Consider the following 20,587-nt stretch of genomic DNA (forward strand, 5'->3'; position numbering starts at 1 on the left):
AAGGCCTGATTTTTTAGGGAGCCCCTGGGGAACGGGAAATGGAAGAGACGAGCACAAGCCTGACAAACTCCAGCGGACAGCCCGCATGGTATCTGCCTGGAGCCTGGAGCTGCAGTCTGCATAGAGTCTTTTAGGAAACCAAAGGGAGGTTAAGCGTCCTCGAGCACTCCCTGTATACAGGACTCTCCTCTCCAGTGTCCTGAGTAGGGCTCACTCATTTTTGGCTTGAAGATTCCAGTAATGGAAATGCAGAGCTCATTCTCTTTTGGGACAACTATAATTGTAGCAAGCTTTTCCTTATATCAAGCTAAAAATTGACCTTTCTTCAACTCTGGGATCAATAAAAAAGCCTCATCCTATTTCATAGGACAGCCTCTCAGATGTCTGAAGATGCCAGTCATGCTTTCGTAAATCGTCTATTCTGTAGAGCAAGAGTTCACCAAGTATGGTCCGGGGATCCTTGGAAGCTCCTGAGGGCCTTTCAGAGAGCCCATGAGATCAAAATTATTTTCATAACAAACTAAGATCTTAATTTCTAATATGATAAATATAAATAGATATAACCCATATAAAAAAAAAGTTCTCTGAGATACTCAGTAAATTTTGTGGAATCAAATCAACTTCCTTATTGTTCTTGAGAAAGGTATTGTTAATCTGCTTTCCTACAGATTCACTCATCATCCCTACAACTTTCTAAATCAAAATATCCATCCCTATCCACTACTTTCCTATATGCAATGTCTTCCTTTCTTAGAATGTAAGCTTCTTAAAGGTTTCTTTTGTTTCTTATACTTGTATTCTCATTACTTATTACAATAATAATAATAGTTATTATTATTATTATATACTTATATTCTCACTAACTATATTAACTACAATATAGTTAACACCTAATATTTTTCTCATTCATTCATGATTTTCATTCATCTTTACCTTCATCACAATCAATGATAAAAAGGCTGGGGAAAAAATATTCTTCCTCCCACCAAGGCCTGAATGTTCTCTACTAGAGATGTTACATGGTTGCTATGTCAATCACCACTGATTATGTGGATCATTCATTTAACTCCAAATTTATGTAAATGCGTTAATATCTAGTCTACACTTCCTCATCAAGTCCAAAGAGATACTGTTACAATCTACTTTTTTGCTGAAATGCATAATTATTTGTGTTAGTCTTCATCTGTCTGTCTATCAGGGACAGGAAGGGGATAGGGACTACAACTCTTGTACACTAATCAAATTTAGTATTATTTCTTCCTCTCCACTGATGTCTGCTGAGTAACCAGCAATTTTAATTTATCTGAGATGGTGGTGCCTTCCCTATGACTTAATGTTGATTGAATTCAACTGGCTTTCTCTTATTTGCAATATTATAGCATCTCTTCTGAATTCACCCTCAGACACCTCATTTCTTCCTTCTGATACATCTTTGTAAAATCTGAGTTTGTTGATGAGTTTCCCATATACATATTGTTCTTTTCCTCCTCAGGATCATTTTCACCTGTATTACCTCCCTTGAGAGTCTCCCACCCTAGTTTAGTGGACTTCCCAGGTAGAATCTCAGGCCTCTGGGTTCTACCAATCTTTGGCCTGAAATCTTTGAAATCTATTTTTTCTAAGTTCAGGATGCTTCAGCCTCTGTCCATTGAGACCTCTCTTCCTCTCAAAGTCTCTGTGTTTTCACTTCGTTAAATTTCTATTATGGGGCTGAATCAGGTCCACAGATTAAAGTTGGTGCATGTCAAGGATTTGTCCACTGTGCTGCTGTCAGAGAAGGACCTCCAGCATTTGTCAGAATAGGTAACCCCTCATCTTTGGGATCTGGGAGAAAAACAGAGATAAGCCTTTATTAAGCGCTCACTCCATGCCAGGCGGTGGGCATGAATTCATTATCCCCTTCCTCCTCATGGTTTGTTAGTCTGGAGTGTTTTCCCATTATAACACTGTTTCTGTTTCTTCCTTCTTTGATCTTTAGCTAACTGTTTCTCAATCCTCCTTCACCCCTCAATTCACATACATTTTATACTCTTTCTGAAAGGGAAGGAATGACATCAATAGGATCCCTGAAGTGAAAACTATCTCACTTTTAGCCTCTATCCTGCATTGAATACAGGATCACTAATCCTCCCATGAAGTATTGTATTTGGTGATCTTCTGGCGGACTGATCCGGGCTTATACAATGGTAGAAAGGTGACTTTGGCCAAGAAACTGCAACACACCAGGCTCTTAGGTACTTTCAAGTCCTCTCTGCCTTCTCTCCAAATAATTCATTTTTATTGTTATCTTGTTTTTGCATCACTTAGATTTATCTTATATCCTGTCCCTTCCCCCACCCATTCAACCACCTCTTTTAACAAGGAACAAAAAAGAGGGAGAGAAAAAAAAATCTAAACAGTGAAACTTTAAATTCAGTGTTCCATACCTGTGTGGCAGAGAGGTGTTTTCCTAGGGACCAAGGTTCTTTTATAATCTCTGCTTTTCGGTTTCCTTAGTGACAGTGGAGTTAACGAGTAATTTTTGTGTCCTCTGACCTCACATTCTAGGTCTGGTTCCAGAACCGGAGGGCCAAAGAGAAACGGCTGAAGAAGGATGCCGGACGTCACCGCTGGGGCCAGTTCTACAAGAGTGTCAAAAGGAGCCGGGGAGGCAGTAAGCATGAGAAAGAGAGCTCTGCAGAGGACTGTGGGGTTAGTGACAGTGAGCTGAGCTTCCGAGGTGAGCAGAGTCACAATGGCAAGGCCCATGGGGTGAGGGAGGCCTCCTGGTGCAACAGGAGGAGCCACACTGGCCTGGGAGTCCGGAGACCCGAGTTCTAGCCTTGGTGCCCTGCCCAGCAGTCACTTTGCAGATTCCTGCTTCCTTGGAGAAGCACGATTTAGCTAGGCTGGGGGGGGGGGTGTAAAGTGTGGGCTTGCATGTTCAGGAAAGGTAGAAGGGTGAAAGGCCACGAGGTCCTGCAGCTGAAAGGGAAATGTGGCTTAGACGCGGTGCTAGTGGTAGTAGGAGTGCTGGAGTCCACTCACTCCACTCCAGGTCTCTCAGGGACTTTAAGGAAAGTCACTTCTTTACCAGTATGAATCAGGCTGCAAATGTATTTGAAAACAAACTCCAAGAGACTTGAGGACTTTGTTTTGTGACCCATCTTTGTACAGTACAAGAGAGACCCCTACACAGAGGCATCAGTGGGCCTTCTGGGGGAATCTCTCAACCCTCAGCTTAACTGTTCATTGGCCTGGTCCCAATTTGAGGCAGCCTACCCTGTGGGATCAACTCCACAGAGAGGAATGATCTTTCACAGGAACAAGCAGTGCCCCTTAGCTTTCCTAGATGAGGTCACTTAAGGAATAAGAGGATAACTTTCCTTACTTGAGTTTATGCTTTATTTCCAGAAAATAGTTTATTTATCTTAAGGACAAAACCTAGGGTCAACAGAAGAGACCTCTCTGTGATCTTAGTAATGCTATTATTGTTTTTGCTCTCTGAATGTCTTGGTGATCTTATTTATTCTCTTATTATCATCTCTATACAGACTAATCCCAGATCTATCTAATTAGCCCAAGCCTCCCTCCTGAGCTTTCACTGTGCATCACCAAGTGCCTATAGGGCATTTTGAACTAGATGTCCTGGAGGCACCTCAAACTCAACATGTCCAAAGCAAAACTCATTATTTTTTTCTGCAAAATTCACCTTTCTTCCTAACTTCCTCATTATTATTATTTATTTTTGTTGTTGAGGGTACCACCATTTTTCTAGTCAGGCAGTTTCACAATCTCAGAATTATTCTCAATTCTTAATTCCATCCCCCCCCCCATTATTTCTCCAGTCAGTTGCTAGTCTTAGTTCAGGACCTTACCACTTCTCACCTGGCCTATTGTAACAGCAATAATTACTCAGTTTTCAGTCTCAAATACTTTTCCCAAACTACTCCTGAAGTGATATTCCTAAAACAGTTGGTGTTCCTGCTCAGTGAACTACAATGATTCCCTTTTACCTCTGGGATCACATACAACCCACTCTGCTTGACGCTGCACTAAGTCTATACCGCTTTCCTTCACTCACTCTCTGCTCCAGCCTTCCTGGCTTCCCTCCCTCCCCTTCACACACACAACTTTCCATGTCCTATTTTCGTGCCCGTGTATGAGCCATACCCTCCTCACCTCTGCCTCTCAGAAACTTTCATTTCCTTCAAAATTCAGCTGAGGGGCCATTACATGAGGCCTTTTCTGACTACCACCCTCTTAATTACCCTGTATTTACCATGTATATATTTTGTATTTACTTATCTGTACCTGTTGTCCCTTTTGTAGAATGTACGCTCCTGAGAGCAGAGACTGTTTCATTTATGTCTTTTTATCCCTAGTGCCTGGAACTGTGCCTGACACACAGCAGGCACTTAATAAATGCTTGTTGACTGAGATGTAACAATGGTCCTGGACTGCTTTTACTATCTACACCTGAATGGTGTTTTCTCCCCTCTGCATAACCAACAAAAGCCAGGAAATCAAAACACTTCCTTATCCTGGAAGAAATGTGATCCTACATAAGTAGAGCCAGCTCTAAGGGCAGGCAAGGCAGGCCCCAATGTGGGGTCTACCATGTGGAAGGGGGGGAACACTACTAGGGCTACTTGTGAACGTCTCTTTTTATCAAAGAGCCAGGAAATTCTGCCCTCAGTGACAATTAATTAAAATGAAAAGTCCATTTGCATGTGTGATAATAAAGGCTCCAAATGAGTGTGGAGGGTAAGACTGAATTGAGGTCCATTCAGAATGAGGGGGCTGCTTCCCAGTTTCAGCACTTGGGATATCCTCCTGGCAATTATGTCAGCTTTGAACTCAACTCAACAAACATTTATTAAGTGCTTGCTGTGTGTAAGACAAACAGAAAACATAGGAATAATAGTCCCTGTCCTCAAGAAACTTCTATTTGGAGTTCTGGTCACAAAACACAAAGTTTCCCACTATTATTTGGCTAAAATAGGCTACTGTGCCTCTACCCACACTTCAGGGGCCTAAGGCCTCCAAGAGGACAAAGCCAGGGCCCCAGGGCCGCTGCTTTGGTTTTCTGGAGCCTCCAACAGCCTCATGTTAGGTGCTTGGCGAATACATGCCGTGGAAGGGATCAGGTGGGTTTGTCCGGGCTCCGGGATGAGCCTCATGTGGGTGTCCTGCTGCCAATGACTGCTGGCAGGGGACTGGCAGTGTGGCAGCTGGAGTCCTTGTGCTTCTCTTTCTCTAGCGTGCTCTCCTATCTCGTGAAGAGCCGGGAGCTACAGGGTGACTGGCGTCCGTCATTAAATCTCCGTTCTTTTGTCCACAGAAGATCAGATTCTCTCAGATCTCGGCCACACCAATAGAATTTATGGCAACGTGGGGGACGTTGCAGGCGGACAGTTAATGAATGGGAGCTTCTCCATGGATGGGACAGGACAATCCTATCAGGACTTGAGGGACGGGAGTCCTTATGGAATTCCCCAGTCTCCGTCTTCCGTATCATCCCTGCCATCCCATACTCCATTACTCAATGGGCTGGATTACACGATGGACAATCATTTGGGAATTGTTGCACATGGAGGGCAGGGAGTGACCCAGACACTGAGAGTCATGACTGGGGGGCCCACCTCGGATATCTCTACAGGAAGCAGTGTTGGCTACCCAGACTTCCCGACCAGTCCAGCTTCTTGGCTGGATGAAATGGATCATCCTCCTTTTTAAGTGACTCTGCTCCCCACCTTGTCTATTCTTCTGGCCTGAGAGTCCATTCAAGTATCTAGAGACAAATATACTTTTCATGGATAACAGATGCACCAATATGAATTTCCATTATTTTCAATGGGAGTTCTCCACTGATTCCTGGAAGGTTGTAAAGCGATAATCCTGGGGTATTGTTCTATGGGGGAATGGGTGGGAGCAGAGGATTCCTTCAGGAACAGCATGGGGAATGGATAATGCTTGGCTCTGTAAAAAGGGCCATAAGGAATGCTGACTTGGTTCTTCCCCTCATTCCCCATGCTTAGAAGCTTTGGCTGTTCATTACTCTGGAAGCACGTGGGACTGTGACTGCTCTGGGAACCCCACTTCAGCTGGTGTGTTTTCACTGAATTCTTCCAAATCGTTGCCTTTACCAGGAAATGAGCTTCTTGTAGCAGACTCATTGTTCCCTAAATTAAAAATTCTTTTTGGGCCAACATCACCAAAACCTAAGTTTGGAGATACAGTCATATGTTCCCAAAATCACTGGAAACAATGACTGCCATAATTTGATAGCAAAAAACACTTCTATTTTTGGTGCGAAAAGATGACTTCTCCTCTCTACTTGATTATGTCAATATATCCTTGATTTTATTTAAACAAACAAATCCATGAACACATTCTTAGATTTGTCCTTTGGAGATGGAAAATGACTACCTTACTGATTGACATCTGGAAATTTTTTGGTCCTTGATTGGGATAATCTTATTCAGAAATATCTCTCCCTTTACAATCCGGCTGCAAGTTAGAAAGATGAAATGCTGAACTATGGAGCCAACAATTTAGAAAGACAATCAGAGAAAATAAATGTTGATGAAGATTCAGATTCTGAAAGTGTAGTCAGCTCAGCCCTATTGACTAGCATAAGATTTACTTGGAGGGACAAAAGTACACAAAGTATACAAAGAGACAAAGAGGCAGTACTATATTTAAAGTACATTTTGAGTTGAGATTTTAAGGTATTCTTGTGGGTAAACCCCATTTAAAACAAGAGCCTTTTGCAACACTAAAGAGCCAGGCTGGTCCTTTTACATAAATATAATTTGTTCAATGTTTCACAATTAGATTGGCATCCTAAAAGTGATAGAATGTGAATGCTGTTAAATCTTGTATTTCATGGGGGATAGAATAGGAATCACACATGTCACTTTCACTAAAAGATCCAAAGAAACTTAGCTTGTCATTACATCCATTTCTTTTGAGGGTTCCTGACTGTTGCACTAATGCAGTATATCATTAGAATTACATCTGGGCTCATCCTAGGTAAGGTTGTTCATCTGCCAGGTATAGAATTGAAAGCATCTGTAGGGTAACCTGGTCTTGCAACACCACAGCATAAATTAGGAGAAAAGGGAAAGAGCAAATCCTGCTTTATAAGAACCCCAGCTCATGGTAGATACCATTGTGGAGAAATGGCAGCCTCCTGACTTGCTTATTGATGATAAAGCTCTTCATATGTGAGTTGAAATTCTTTTAGATGATTTCCTACTTGTCAGCTCGGGAGACAAGGGACACCACCCCACTCATTCCCATCTCCCCATTCTGTGAGTGTTTCTGGCTGCTTCATACCTGCTACATGTTCTAGACATAAGAAAGCAATAAGGCATAGTTTTGTTCGGTGTTAACCCAATGACCAAGAACTCCATGAGCTCTTTCTTATCTGAATGGCTCTTCTAGGGTAGATTACCCATGGAGGCATTTGGAAGGCTGGGGACAGAATCCTGACTTGCTATCGCCGGTGGCAAATGACTAACTCTGACTTCCCTTTCTTCTGTTATAAAATGAGGGGGTTGTAATAGATGACTGAATAGATCCCTCCAGCTCTATAACTATGATCCCATGACAGAAAGAAAACAGACATGTGGGAGGCAGAGGTCCAGAGCCCATTTAAATCTGGAGAAGTCTACAGACCCCTTCTCAGAATGATGTTTCCTAATGTATAAAATAAAACACACAATATCACAAAGACAGCCAATTATATTAATATAATTGTCAAAATACTAAAAAAAAAATCCTTTCATGGGCCTTATGTTTAGAATCCCTAAATCTAAAAAGAAATAAGCAGGTTTATCCTTTGCTGACATATTCTTTAAAAACTCCTCTTACCACAGCCCTTGTGACCATTGAAAGCAGGTCATATCCATGATTATGTAAGAATACTTGTTCTCCAAGGTCAGGGGCCAAATGTGCTATTGTCTCAATGGTTGTCTTTTTTTTTTGGTGGGGGGAGGGAGGACGCAAGTCAGGGAATAGAGGATGCCACAAAAGAAGACGTTATTCCTTAGATTCTATGTGCACCAATGATATGTATTGCATTGAGAATTTCTAAGCAATGTAGACACCTAGTTTTTGTTTTTTTCTCCTTTTTGTAAAACAGAAATTTGGCTACCATGCTTTTAGGAGAGTATAGCAAAAGGGAAATCTTGAATGTCTTTCAGTCCTTAGCAGGTTGCAAAGGTTGTGTAAGCTGGAAACAAAAGCCCAAGGGCCCAGATTTCTTCAACGCTGGCACAAGGGATTTCCTTTAAGTCTCCAAGAATTAATGTTTTCCAGAGCTAATTAGCACAATTTGGAAAACCAACTGGGATGGGGTTTAAGCAAGCCTTATAATAGCACCAAACTCAGTGGTTGAAGACTGCCAGCTTTGCTGGTTCTTCAGATCTGCTCAGCCCCCTGCCCCAAGACCCACAGGAACAAATAGTGCAAGTTTAGGAGGCACTGGCAAGGCAGCCTGCTCCTCTCTTGATTTATGGCACTTCCCAGAAGTTAATTTATTCATCATGGCATCTATTCTTTTGCTCAGAAATTCTCACGAAGTAACAAGGAAAATTAAAAAACTGATAGGCTTTTAAAAAAATTATATAGGTGGCATGGTGAAGTTATCCTGTTTTTCAAAGCACATGCTGGTAGCCTATCAAAAAAAAAAAAAAAAAAAAAAAAAAAAAAAAAAAAAAAAACCCAAAAAACCATGGTTGGTTATGTGTTTCAAATAAATCTCCTTTTAGGTGAGCTGCTGTTGCAATAAATACAAAGGTGTCACTTTATGTCCATCCAAATGTACTTAACTTTCTTAGTTATTGTAGGATAGAGCTTCTAAATCTTCTTTGTGTAATAGATCCCTTCAATAATTTGATGCAGTCTATGGACCCCTTCTCAAAAGGATGTTTTTAAATGCATAAAATATATTGGATTACAGGAAACCAATTATGTCAAAGGAACTAGCAAAAATAATTTTTTAAGTTCGGACCCTGGTACTTAAGGGAAAAAATGGGAGGAAGGGCTAATAAGAGGCAACATTCTGATTTTCTTATAGACAGAAGTCTATGGTTCAGCAGCTTGTTCTTTTCTAATATGTTATACTGTTGAAAATTCTTTCCTTGCGTACACAATAGGACTGATTTTTAAAAAAATCAAAGGGATACCATCCAAAAATGCTGACAGAATTTGGCTCTGTTCTTTGCTCCAAGGGAACAATTACCTAGTGGCCATCACCTTCAGCATTTGGCTAATGGTCTAGATAGAAAGGTTGGCACATACTTATTAAACTCCAGAGGTTTCCAATGGGTAAATGTTATGTTTAAAAAGGGAGAGGGACAAACCAAGGAATAGGAAAGTTATTAAGATGTATTAAAGAAAATAATCTAAGGGATAATCTGGCCCAGGGGTTCATTGTGAATTACTATTTGAGGAATATGTAGGAAAGAAAACGTCCCATTCCCAAACCTTTATGTATATCTGCTACCTTGTTAGCAACTGAAGATTTCAGATTTTTAGCAAAAGCTGTTAATGGCATCTACTGGGCTGATATTTGGCCTCTGCAATTCCTTCTTCAGGAATTATGACATGCATTTGATTACATATCTTGCCTGACCCCTCAATTCTCACAATGGATATTGCCACCCACCCCAAGTCATCCAGCAAAGGCTGGACGAGTTGTGGAGGCTCATTTTGAAGCATTGCACTTTAAAAGTTGGAATCTATGAGATGAAGACGAATTCAATTAAGCGGAAATGAGTTTTGTTTTATTGCCTGCTGAAGGGCTCTGGGCATGCTGAAAGCTAAATAAAAAGCACATCACTGGCACATGCTTACTCTCTCTCAGATTGGTCAATTGGCTTTTTTTTTCCTCCCAGCAGTTGTTCCATTGGCACTGACACAGCAACTGAGACAAAAAGGAGAGCTCAGCAAAGCCACTTCATTCTCATCCACCCTGCTTAGTAGGACCAAACTGAAAGCACATAGCTCGTTTCATGATCCTGGCCCCGGTGAAGGAGACAGCTGGCTGTCAGCCAAGGCATCAATCACTCATTCACTCAGCTAAGCTGGGCAGGTTTCAGAGTGCAGGCTGTTTTTTATGTCCCAGGTGGACAAGAAAGATACCCCCCCACACACTCCTATAGTTGCCCACCTGGATAGAGATCCTATCACAACTTCCCACTCAAGAGCAGCATCCAGCTGAGCAAAGGCAGGTTCAGAGCTGCAGGATCCCAGGTGCCACATGACTCTGAACTTGATTCCCAAGCTCTCCTATCCCTAAGCTCTTGATTATCACTTTTACCCTTTACAATTGTAAATTTTGTACAGTTAAAAAAACAAACAAACAAACAAAAAAAACAAAACAAGTCATTTCCTGAGGGAAAAAAAAAGAAAGAAAAAAAAAGACCCCGCCTATCCTTATTTATTCCCATGTGTCTTTGGGTAACAGAAGCCAGTGAGTTTGTTTGTAACCGCCTCCTGTGCGTTGGCATGAGATGTGTATGGTAACATTCTATGTAAAATAAATATGGAAAGTTCTTAAGAATCTCATTTGTCTGACTTTTTATTCACGGTTGAAATAAGAGACTAAAACACCAGAGTCAGAAACATCTTTTGTCACTGAAAAATGGAAACCACAAAAAGGTCATATTTCAAGGGAAATCATAAAACATCAAGGCTGCTTTTGATCTTTATATCCACAGTGACTTATGGTTTCCAAAACCACATAACCTGGAAATTTCAAGTACGCTCACCGGATAGTAAGGCAGAAGAGCAGTTGCGGTGCAGGACCTGAAATCAGGAAGAGGAAAAGTTCAAGGCCAGGCGGTCAGTCCTGTGCTCTCCCAACCCCCTGAGAATGGTGAGAGAAACTTAAAAATCATAGGGACAAATGGTTCTCAGCTGAATATTTAAAGTCTTATAAACTTATTTCTGCCTTGAGGAGTGTGTTTGGGTGGAGATAGAAGAGTCCACAGGGCTCTTGGAGAGGATGTTTGGCAAGTGAGCTGCCCCTTCTCATCTTGGATAAGCTTTCCTAGAAGCCTCTAGGACTCAGGTTCCCTCCTTTAGGGAAGCTTTATTAGTATGCAGGACTTGTAGTTTAGCTGGAAATAAGAGCAGCAGAGACACTTTCATCAATAAAATCATTTTTGATTAAAGTCAGAGCATTTCTCTAGAGTTGGGCTCTAGTCTGGGAAAAATAAGTGGGTGCTTCTTCCTCTTTTAATTGCAGTTTTGCCCCTGGGATAAGACGAGGTCCTGAGAGAAAGAAAATTACTTCATGTCCATTTTCAAAAGGAGTAGCTTCAATCTCCAAAAGGTGGCTACGCTCTGGATGCTAACAAGAGGCAGACATGTAGGCCACAAAATTCCAACTCTGCCATGGACTACTGACCAGCTTTAAAAAGGAAGCAAGATGCCTATTACCCTCCCAAGTAGGGCCAGCTTTTTATAAAGGGCTGAGGGTGCTTATGAAGCCCTTTGATCGTGCTATAGGTCCCTTGACGAATATTCTATTTGTGTCCCCAAGATCTCATCTAGCACCACGTCTGGCACATAGGAGAGGGTTAATGAACACTTCTGTGTCAGATTGTGCTGTACTAGAGATACCAAGGCAAAAATGAAAGGTCCTCTCCTTGAGGAGCTTATATTCTATCTTCCACTGGAAGCAAAATAAGCAGTACACATGCACACACAGAGGAAACAAGTTATTTCCAAGTTAGCTCCAATAGGAAGGGGAACTTGCTAACAATGGTGCGGGGTTCCAGAGGAAACAACAGAAGGGGAGGATATTCAGATAGGACACAGGCATAATGAAGCAGGAGTGCCTGGTCAGGGAAGGAGCTTCGGCCCAGGTAGCCTATTGGCCCTGAATTCAGACTTGGGCTGCAGAGATTATGAATGAGCCATCTTTATAGGAGCAATGGTAATGTTGATTTGCTCCTGAGCCAAAGGTGGAAGGAGAGGTGGAGGGGACACGCAAGAAGCCAATAGTGCAGATGATAACTCCTGGTGCAAAATCCTTCACCCTGGAGCATTTTTTAAAGTTTATTAGACTACCAGACAGCACTGTTGGGGCTGCCAAACAGAGAAGGGATGGAAAAATAAGAAAGTATATTTGTAGCAATTTGATGACTAGAGGTCCTAGAACAGTGATGACCAAATAAAAATTTTATTATAAAGTGTGGTGAAAATTTGAACTGCTGATAATGGTTTTAAGTTTAGTTTCCTAATCATGAGACTCGTTTCCTCTGGAACCCTGCACTATTGTTAGCAATTGTTAGACTGTTAAATGAGTCTGCTGAGATTTCTCCTTCAGGTAACTTAAGAGGCTTTGGCTCATGTCTGTAGCCAAAGCCTTGTTATACTAGACTACCTTTACTGTCTGACCCACACATAGAACGCTCTCCTTCCTGAAATCCTCGAATTACCAGTTAAAATCTTACCCTGATAACTGTCTTCTTTCTATAATCTAAAAGGGATTTATCTTGAGCATATTGTTTGTATACTTCCGTTCTCATATGAGCTATTTATCAGGAGTATGTTTTTTTGAGGGGGAGTGTGGGGAGAACACTATATACTCAAAATTTAGCACAGTGCTTTGGCATACAACAAACCCATGCTTGTGGATGACAACACCTGATCCACTGCTCCAAGGAGTAAGAACCCACTGAAATACACTCTTAAAAGACATGCCGATTCCATATTTGGACATGACACCTACTCCAGAATTTTGTGTACTCAATTAATTAACAGAAGGTGATCTGGTAGGAGGCTCAATGCACTGGAAAGTGTGTTATTCTTGGATTGGAAGGCCTGGGCTCCCATCTTGATCCTGCCACTCATTAGCTATGTGAAGAGAAATCACTACCTCTCTGATCACCAATTTCTTCATCTGCAAGTAACTAGCACTACTTTTAGTATTATTACCTTCTTTTCTTTGTCTGTTTAAGATCTGTTCTTAAGTAGCTTGATTTTCAAAGGGATCTCAAAAGGGCAATTACTAGAGGAGGGTAGAGAAGAAATAACTGGATGGAGAAAATTTTATCAGCTTGGAGCCTCAGAACTCAGTAGGACTGAGATGGAGGGCTCCTGTCAGCTTCTGTTTCTCTCCAAGTCCCTCATTTTTTGTCTCAGAATTTTACCCAGCCAAAAGCAGAGGGATGAAGACAACTTAAAATAGTAGCTAAAAGTCTTGGAGTGGAAGACTTAGGTTCAAGTGATGACCTGAATACATAACATACTAGCTCAATGACTATGACCTGAGTTCCTTAATTTCTCAGTGTTTAAGTGACTAAGACCAATTGGTGGAAAGTTTCCACACCTAAGCTCTAAGGACCAAGAAAGCTAAATAAGTGGGTGGGGAATCAAGCCCTAAGGCAGACCAAAAGCAAATTAAAAGGTCCTCTTGCCAAGTCCTTCCCCACTTTTTTGTGGTGGTGGTGGTGATTTCTACTTTAAAATGGAGATTACTTTTGTTCTAATAGTTACCTAGCATAGCCTCTGACAAACAGTAGGTGCTTAAATTGATTGGAGGATAGAACTTGTCACAATGATTTGACACAGGGAGACCAATTATGCCTGGTGGAAATTTTCTAGGAGAAAGAAGCATGTTTTCAATGTCATAATTCAGGTTAGCATTAGTTTGAATCTCTAAGGTCCATTTAAATTCTGAGATTATTTGATTTCATGAATCTGTTTCTTTGGACTGGAATAAAAATGCTTTCATTGAGTTCAGTTTTGAACCTTTCTGAAAACAACAATCCTTTAGGGTTTAAATACTATAATTTTAATTCTTCTCTTCTTTGAAGAATGTCATTTTAGTTCCATTTTAGCATATAAAATTCACTATCCTTTTCCCCCATAAAGTCCCATAAGATGGGGAGAAAGAGTGAATAACCAAATGGATTGAGCTTTGGGAATTTCTTCTGTTGCTGAACATCCAATTGAAAAGTAAACATCAAGCTGCCATTTTGCCCTTTGTGCAGCAGAAATATGATGGGTGAGAGAGAAGGAAGGAGAAAAAAAATCAATGCTTATAAAATGGGACCAAAATCATTAAGAGGAGGGAAAATTTTATCATCATGCTTCTAAGAGGGGTAATAAAAATATACCACTAAAACTATTAAATAAAGGTCTTTTAAATGATCAGCTTTTGCCCTAGAAAGAGTATATCACATACTTAAAGGAAAGCCAGGTCTAGTTGATTCTGTGCTTTCAACTTCCCAGATCTCTTAAAATAAGGAATTTCTTAGGATTTTTTTACATTTGGTCTCTTTCCTGCTTGCTACCTGGACCCTATCTAAAAGAAGTATCAGACTTCATACCATGAATTCTGGGGTAATTTCAGGCAAGAAGGACGAATTGACCTCATCCCTAAATCCCAGGCCAATTTTACTATCATTCCTCTTTGCAATCTACTCACAAATCTCCTTTCTTACCATGCCACAGTAGCCGTCTCTCTGGAAGTTCACCCCACCTCTGTTAACTCCTTTTTGTGGTTGGTTCTTCCTAGAAACTCAATTTTTATGAGAGTGATCAGGCTAGCCCTCTTTATTACTCGCCAGGGGTTTGCTCCTGATGCTCCTGACTTTCTATACCACGCTCCTGGGTGGGTATCTTCCCCCTCAACCCTTTTCAGCCTTTTTTTTTTTTTTTTTTTTTAAAACAATGGTCTTTCTCCTTCAGAATTCAAGCTCCTTGAAGACAGTTTTCTTCTGACTAGTCTCTGTATTCTCACAGCTTTAATATAGTGCATGATGTGTGGTAAATATGTTATCATCAAGTATAATGCTTCTTTACTCAATCAGGCTGGAAAAATTCCTAGGATACTTACTTCTACAACAGAATGAAATTGAACAAAAATGATATTCTTGCTGTAGCACTCTATGCAGTTAAACCAGGCCACTTAACTTTCTGAAACATTGTTAACAATGGAATTTTTCAATCCATTTCTGTAACAGCAATTTTTAAAATTAGAAATTGAAAACATTATTTGCTAATATAAAACATGGATCCAAATGGGTTTCAGACCATGCCCTGGTAAAACCATGGGTATGGGTTAAACCATACGACCAAGGCATATGAAGATTTTGGTGGAAGCTTCCATATACAGGAATAGAAAGTGATGGTGATGGTTTGAGGTATTTCAGGCATCTGGGACAGTACTTTTATTTCAGAAAGACAGGCATTTGTCAATTCTTTGTTCCTCTGTAATTCTCTGAAACACAGTGTGATCAAGGAAAGTTGCTCTGAGATATTCCTTCTTGTTATCTGCTTACCATCAATTGCAATGTCCAGCAGTCTGCAGTGACCTAGGAAGATATTCTTGCTTTGTAGCAGATACCTGCAAAGGCTAGGGCTCATTCAAGTTGGAGAGAACACTATAAAAAGGAACCCTATTACTGGTGAACCAGGACCCTTTATACTCAGCCTGCGTTGGCTTTATATTTTTTAATCATTTTAACATTTAATGCTTCTCAATTAAAGTGATTTCCTAGAGTGGATGCCAAGCTTCATTTAGAATGCGCATTAACCACTTTCAGTATCGGTAGTTAAAGGCACTGAGGGATTTAAACAGCAATCCACAAGTCTGTTCAGTAAAGGTTTGGTGGAATAAAGCAGATTATAAACAATAATATATGTCTCTCTTTTCTTTTTTTGGAAGGGCTCCAAACTCACAAACAGGGCTAAAGTGCTATAAACATATCCAGGACTAAGCTTTGAGCTCCACAAATGTACTTCATGAAAGCTATGGGCACTGGTCAGGCCACTTTTCATCTGTGTGTGTGTGTGTGTGTATTTTAAAAGAATATTTTATTACACAAAGTGTCCATCAAGCTAAACTTACCTTCCAAATATTAAAATGCAAACCATGATTGCCACATAAGTAAGAGAAATAAATCCTAATTCTGGTGCAAAGGATGAATGAGTTGCCGCTACAAAGGTCACCTCCCTTTTCGACATCCTACAAGTGCATAACCACTATACAGGTTAATTTGACTCACACCAAAAGAGAAACGGGAGGTAAATAAGCCCATGAGATTCAGTCTAGGGAGGAACTTTTGGCTTTCTAGATGTCCTTGTGACACCATTTTGTGTTTATAGATGAGTAGCTTATGTCTTCATCTTAGTTCAGAGTCTAAACCATCTTTTAACTTCACTGTAATCTTTGTGGCCCCAGAAATTAGGAGCTATCCCCCAAAATTACCCTTTTGGGGATAGTTGGGAAGGAAGGCATAGACACACAAGGGAATTAAGATAATGGCTTTGCCATTGATTTTGGCAAGTCTTTTATTTCTTTGAGCAGTAAGCTGGTGTGGAAGAGATTTGGGTTTGATTAATGTCTGACAATAAATATGAGTTGAGTGATTCTGAAACAAGCTATTTTTGCTTTTTTTAAGTCTTAGTTTCCTCACCTGGAAAAAGAAATGGGATCCCAACAATATGGACTTCACAGGTTGCTGTGAAGAAAGCACCTGGTCAAACTCTAATATGCTTTTAGGAGTGACTTATGAAATCATGGCTCTACTCATTCCTAGTAGTGTGTGACTGTCAGTGTGGTAAATGGTGAACAGTAAAAGGACCTGGGTTCCTATCCCACTTCTGATGCTGTGGGTAATCTTGAACAAGGAAGGCATTTAACTTTCCTGGGTCTCAGTTTCCTCATTTGTAAAATGAGTGGGGAAGAGTGAAAGATAGCCTTTGAGGTCAGTCACAATCTCATGAGTCTGTTTCCTTTTCTATAAATTGGGGGTATTGGTATTATATCTCAACTGTGTTGTGAAGTTCAAATAAAATAATGTATGTAAAAGACACAAACATGTAAAATGTTGTAAAAATATAGTGTTTTTTGTTTAGGAAGAAAATAAGTATGATGAGAATCAATAATAGCATTAAGAAAGATTCAGCATTGGCTATAAAGCGTTCATCTAAACCATTCTCCAATTGATAAATGGTCAAGGGATATGAATAGACAATTCTCAGATGATGAAATTGAAACTATTTCCACTCATATGAAAGAGTGTTCCAAATCACTACTGATCAGAGAAATGCAAATTAAGACAACTCTGAGATACCACTACACACCTGTCAGATTGGCTAAGATGACAGGAACAAATAATGTTGGAGGGGATGTGGGAAAACTGGGACACTGATACATTGTTGGTGGAGTTGTGAAAGAATCAGCCATTCTAGAGAGCAATTTGGAACTATGCCCAAAAAGTTGTCAAACTGTGCATACCCTTTGACCCAGCATTGCTGTTATTGGGATTATATCCCAAAGAAATACTAAAGAGTGGAAAGGGGACCTGTATGTGCCAAAATGTTTGTGGCAGCTCTTTTTGTTGTAGCTAGAAACTGGAAGTTGAATGGATGTCCATCAATTGGAGAATGGTTGGGTAAATTGTGGTATATGAAGGTTATGGAATATTATTGCTCTGTAAGAAATGACCAGCAGGAGGAATACAGAGAGGCCTGGAGAGACTTAAATCAACTGTTGCTGAGTGAAATGAGCAGAACCAGAAGATCACTGTACACTTCAACAACAATACTGTATGAGGATGTATTCTGATGGAAGTGGAAATCTTCAACATAAAGAAGATCCAACTCACTTCCAGTTGATCAATGATGGACAGAAATAACTATACCCAGAGAAGGAGCACTGGGAAGCGAATGTAAATTGTTAGCACTACTGTCTATCTACCCAGGTTACTTATACCTTCGGAAGCTAATAATTAATGTGCAACAAGAAAATGGGATTTACACACATATATTGTATCTAGGTTATATTGTAACACATGTAAAATGTATGGGATTACCTGCCATGGGGGGAGGGAGTGGAGGGAGGGAGGGGATAATTTGGAAAAATGAATTAAAAAAAAAAAAAAAAAAAGCGTTCATCTAAATCACATAAGCCAGTACAAAACTTGGAGACAACCATGCCTGTATTTCTTGTTACTCTATCCTAATGTATGTAGCCTTCTAGTTACAATAGACCTTATACAATAGCTAACTTTAGGAATATTTAACTTTTAGTTAAAGAAAAGGCATTCAGACTGCCTTTAAGTAATGGCATTTATTTTTTGGGAAAAAATAATATATAAAACAGTGAAAACAAAATCCTGAAATTCACTTGATTAAAAAGATAAATTTACAAATAGAATTACAAAATTCTGAGTATATGTTTTGCCTCATAAGGACAGCCCTTATAATTTTCTGACTTGGAGGTAACAGGAATATTTCAAGATGTGATGACTAAAGATTAGGTCCAATTGATTTCTCCTTGCCTATTGCCAATTAATAGATCATTTTAAGATTCATCATTATTTGTGTATATTAAACTGTAGACAAAGATTAGAACTAGTAGGTTCAAATATGCTTGAGATTGTTATTCTAGAAGGGGAATAATTTCTCTTCACTTAAAACCTGTACTTGATAATACTTTCTCATCTTTCAATATGTTAACTGGCCTTTTATGTTATGGATGAAAATCTATAGGTCAGCCATTATGAAATGGCACTGAAACAATTAAAAGATAACTGAGTCAATGCTTCAAATAATCATGAATCATTTTATTACCAACACAATTTTGTATAACTTTTTCTAAGCAGATCAAATTCTAAATTGACTACATCTTCTAATTCGCATTTTAAGAAATATATTAAGAGGGAGTTTACTACAGGGAAAAGTACAATGCCATGCTAATATAGCCAAGTGTAGGCCACTTTAAATTACTTAATGAAAGTTTTAGGGCATGATGACATGCCATAATGAACTTTTGCTATATAAAATCTAAGTCAAGTTAAAAACTAGGCAAAGGTTTTTCAGGTGAACAAGGGACAAAAAAAGCTGGAAAATGGATGTGGGATCTGGTTCCTTTTATTTTGATCAACATTTTAACAACTTAAAACAAAATCACCATAGGAAAAGGAATCTAATGTGTACCTAGAATGTGAGCTATTTCCCTCATTCTCCTATTAAGAATATACTTTGTTTAATGAGAGGACTTTAATTTAATATAGATGCTGGATAAATAAGATGTCAACATTTTAGTTTTAAAAGAAAAATACCTAAAAAATTTTATGTGCTGTTGAAACAGTGTCTATTACTTAAACCTCCAGCAAAAAAAAAGTTCAGTTATGCTGATTTTCTAGACCTGATACATTAATCCTCAAAGATGCTGCAGTGTCCAGGACATAGAACAATAAGCCACAGCCAAGTAGTTAAAACTGGCAGGAAACAAAGAAATACCTATTTAATAAAAAGGTTCACTGGATAATAGCAACTTTTTAGCTAGAAAATGCTGAAACATTAAAAAAAAAAACAACTACATGATTCTAGATCTCTGCTTCTAAGCTACACTACTGGCTAAAGAGATTCAGACAGAATTATTTGATGCTTCACGTAAAATATGTGGGAAATGGTCTATAATTCTCACATCGTCATTAGAGACATGGTTATATTTTAGACTTAACTCTGAATTATGTTCTAATATTCATGTATTGTAGAAAGATTATTTTTGAGAGATCTTATGAAACATTCTGATCTAACATTATAGAACTAATTCTCAATTATCTATGGCAGTAGTGGAATATTCATACAATTCTCACACTGTATCCTCTGCTTGGAGTGTCCTTCCCTTTCTTCAATATTTTTAAGTCCTAGACATCATTTAAAGCTCAAATAAATGTCATTTCTCTCTTGAAATCTTCCTTAACCTTTTCCCCTTATTTGTAACTGTGATGTACCTTTCTTGTAATAATATATATTACAACTATATTTAGCAGCTAGGTGGTATAGGTGGATAGAATGTTAGGCCTGGAGTCAGGAAGACTTAAATTCAAATTTGATCTCAGAAAACTTACTATCTCTGTGACCCTGGGCAAATTTCCTCATCTGTTCAATGAGGAAATGGCAAACTATTCCAGTGTCTACCAAAAAAATCCCAAATGGGGTCAGGAAGAGTTGGACATGACTGAAATGGCTGCCCAACACAGCTATATCTGTAATTTCTTTATCTAAGTCAAATTTTTTATCTCTACCAGCAACTTGCATAGTGGTCTAAACATACTATGTATTTATTATTTATTGCACAGTATTATGTTTTGGAGTTGGAAGGGACCTTGGTGATCCATTTAGTCTAACCTAAAACTATAAGGGAACCCTTACTATAACATTTGACAACTGATGATCCACTCTGCATGAAAACTTCCTGGGGGGGGGGGGGGTGGAGAGGGGAAGAAACTACCTTCTAAGGAAACTCAATGTTCTGGGGCAGCTCTGATTGTTTGGAAGCTTCCCCCTGAAATAAAGTCTAAATTTTCTTCTTTTGCAATTTCTACCCAGTGATTCTGGTTCTGCCCTCAGGCCAATCAAAGCACATCTGAGGCTTCTTTCACAAAGCAGCCCTTTAAATATCTGAACATTATTAACATGTCCTCCTTTGAATCTTTTCTTTTCCAAGCCAAACATTTTTTTGCTACCTTTATATAATACCGATTCAAAGCTGTTTTTGCTGTCCTTCTCTAGATATTCTCTAGCTTATCAACCTCTTTCAACTATGACCAAGAACTGAACA

General features: G+C 39.5%; 1 protein-coding gene across 1 annotated transcript in view; it reads left to right on the forward strand.

The window, feature by feature from the left end:
* Positions 1-6,767, forward strand: part of LHX4 (LIM homeobox 4) — a 37,387-nt gene extending 30,620 nt beyond the window's left edge. The window contains exons 5-6 of the mRNA XM_074264660.1: positions 2,548-2,719; positions 5,324-6,767. Coding sequence (XP_074120761.1) covers positions 2,548-2,719; positions 5,324-5,718 — 567 coding nt within the window. The 3' untranslated portion in view covers positions 5,719-6,767. The remainder of the gene's footprint in view (positions 1-2,547; positions 2,720-5,323) is intronic.
* The last annotated feature ends 13,820 nt before the right edge of the window (positions 6,768-20,587 follow it).

Source organism: Sminthopsis crassicaudata, chromosome 4 (assembly GCF_048593235.1).
Source record: "Sminthopsis crassicaudata isolate SCR6 chromosome 4, ASM4859323v1, whole genome shotgun sequence".
Classification (NCBI taxonomy): domain Eukaryota; kingdom Metazoa; phylum Chordata; class Mammalia; order Dasyuromorphia; family Dasyuridae; genus Sminthopsis; species Sminthopsis crassicaudata.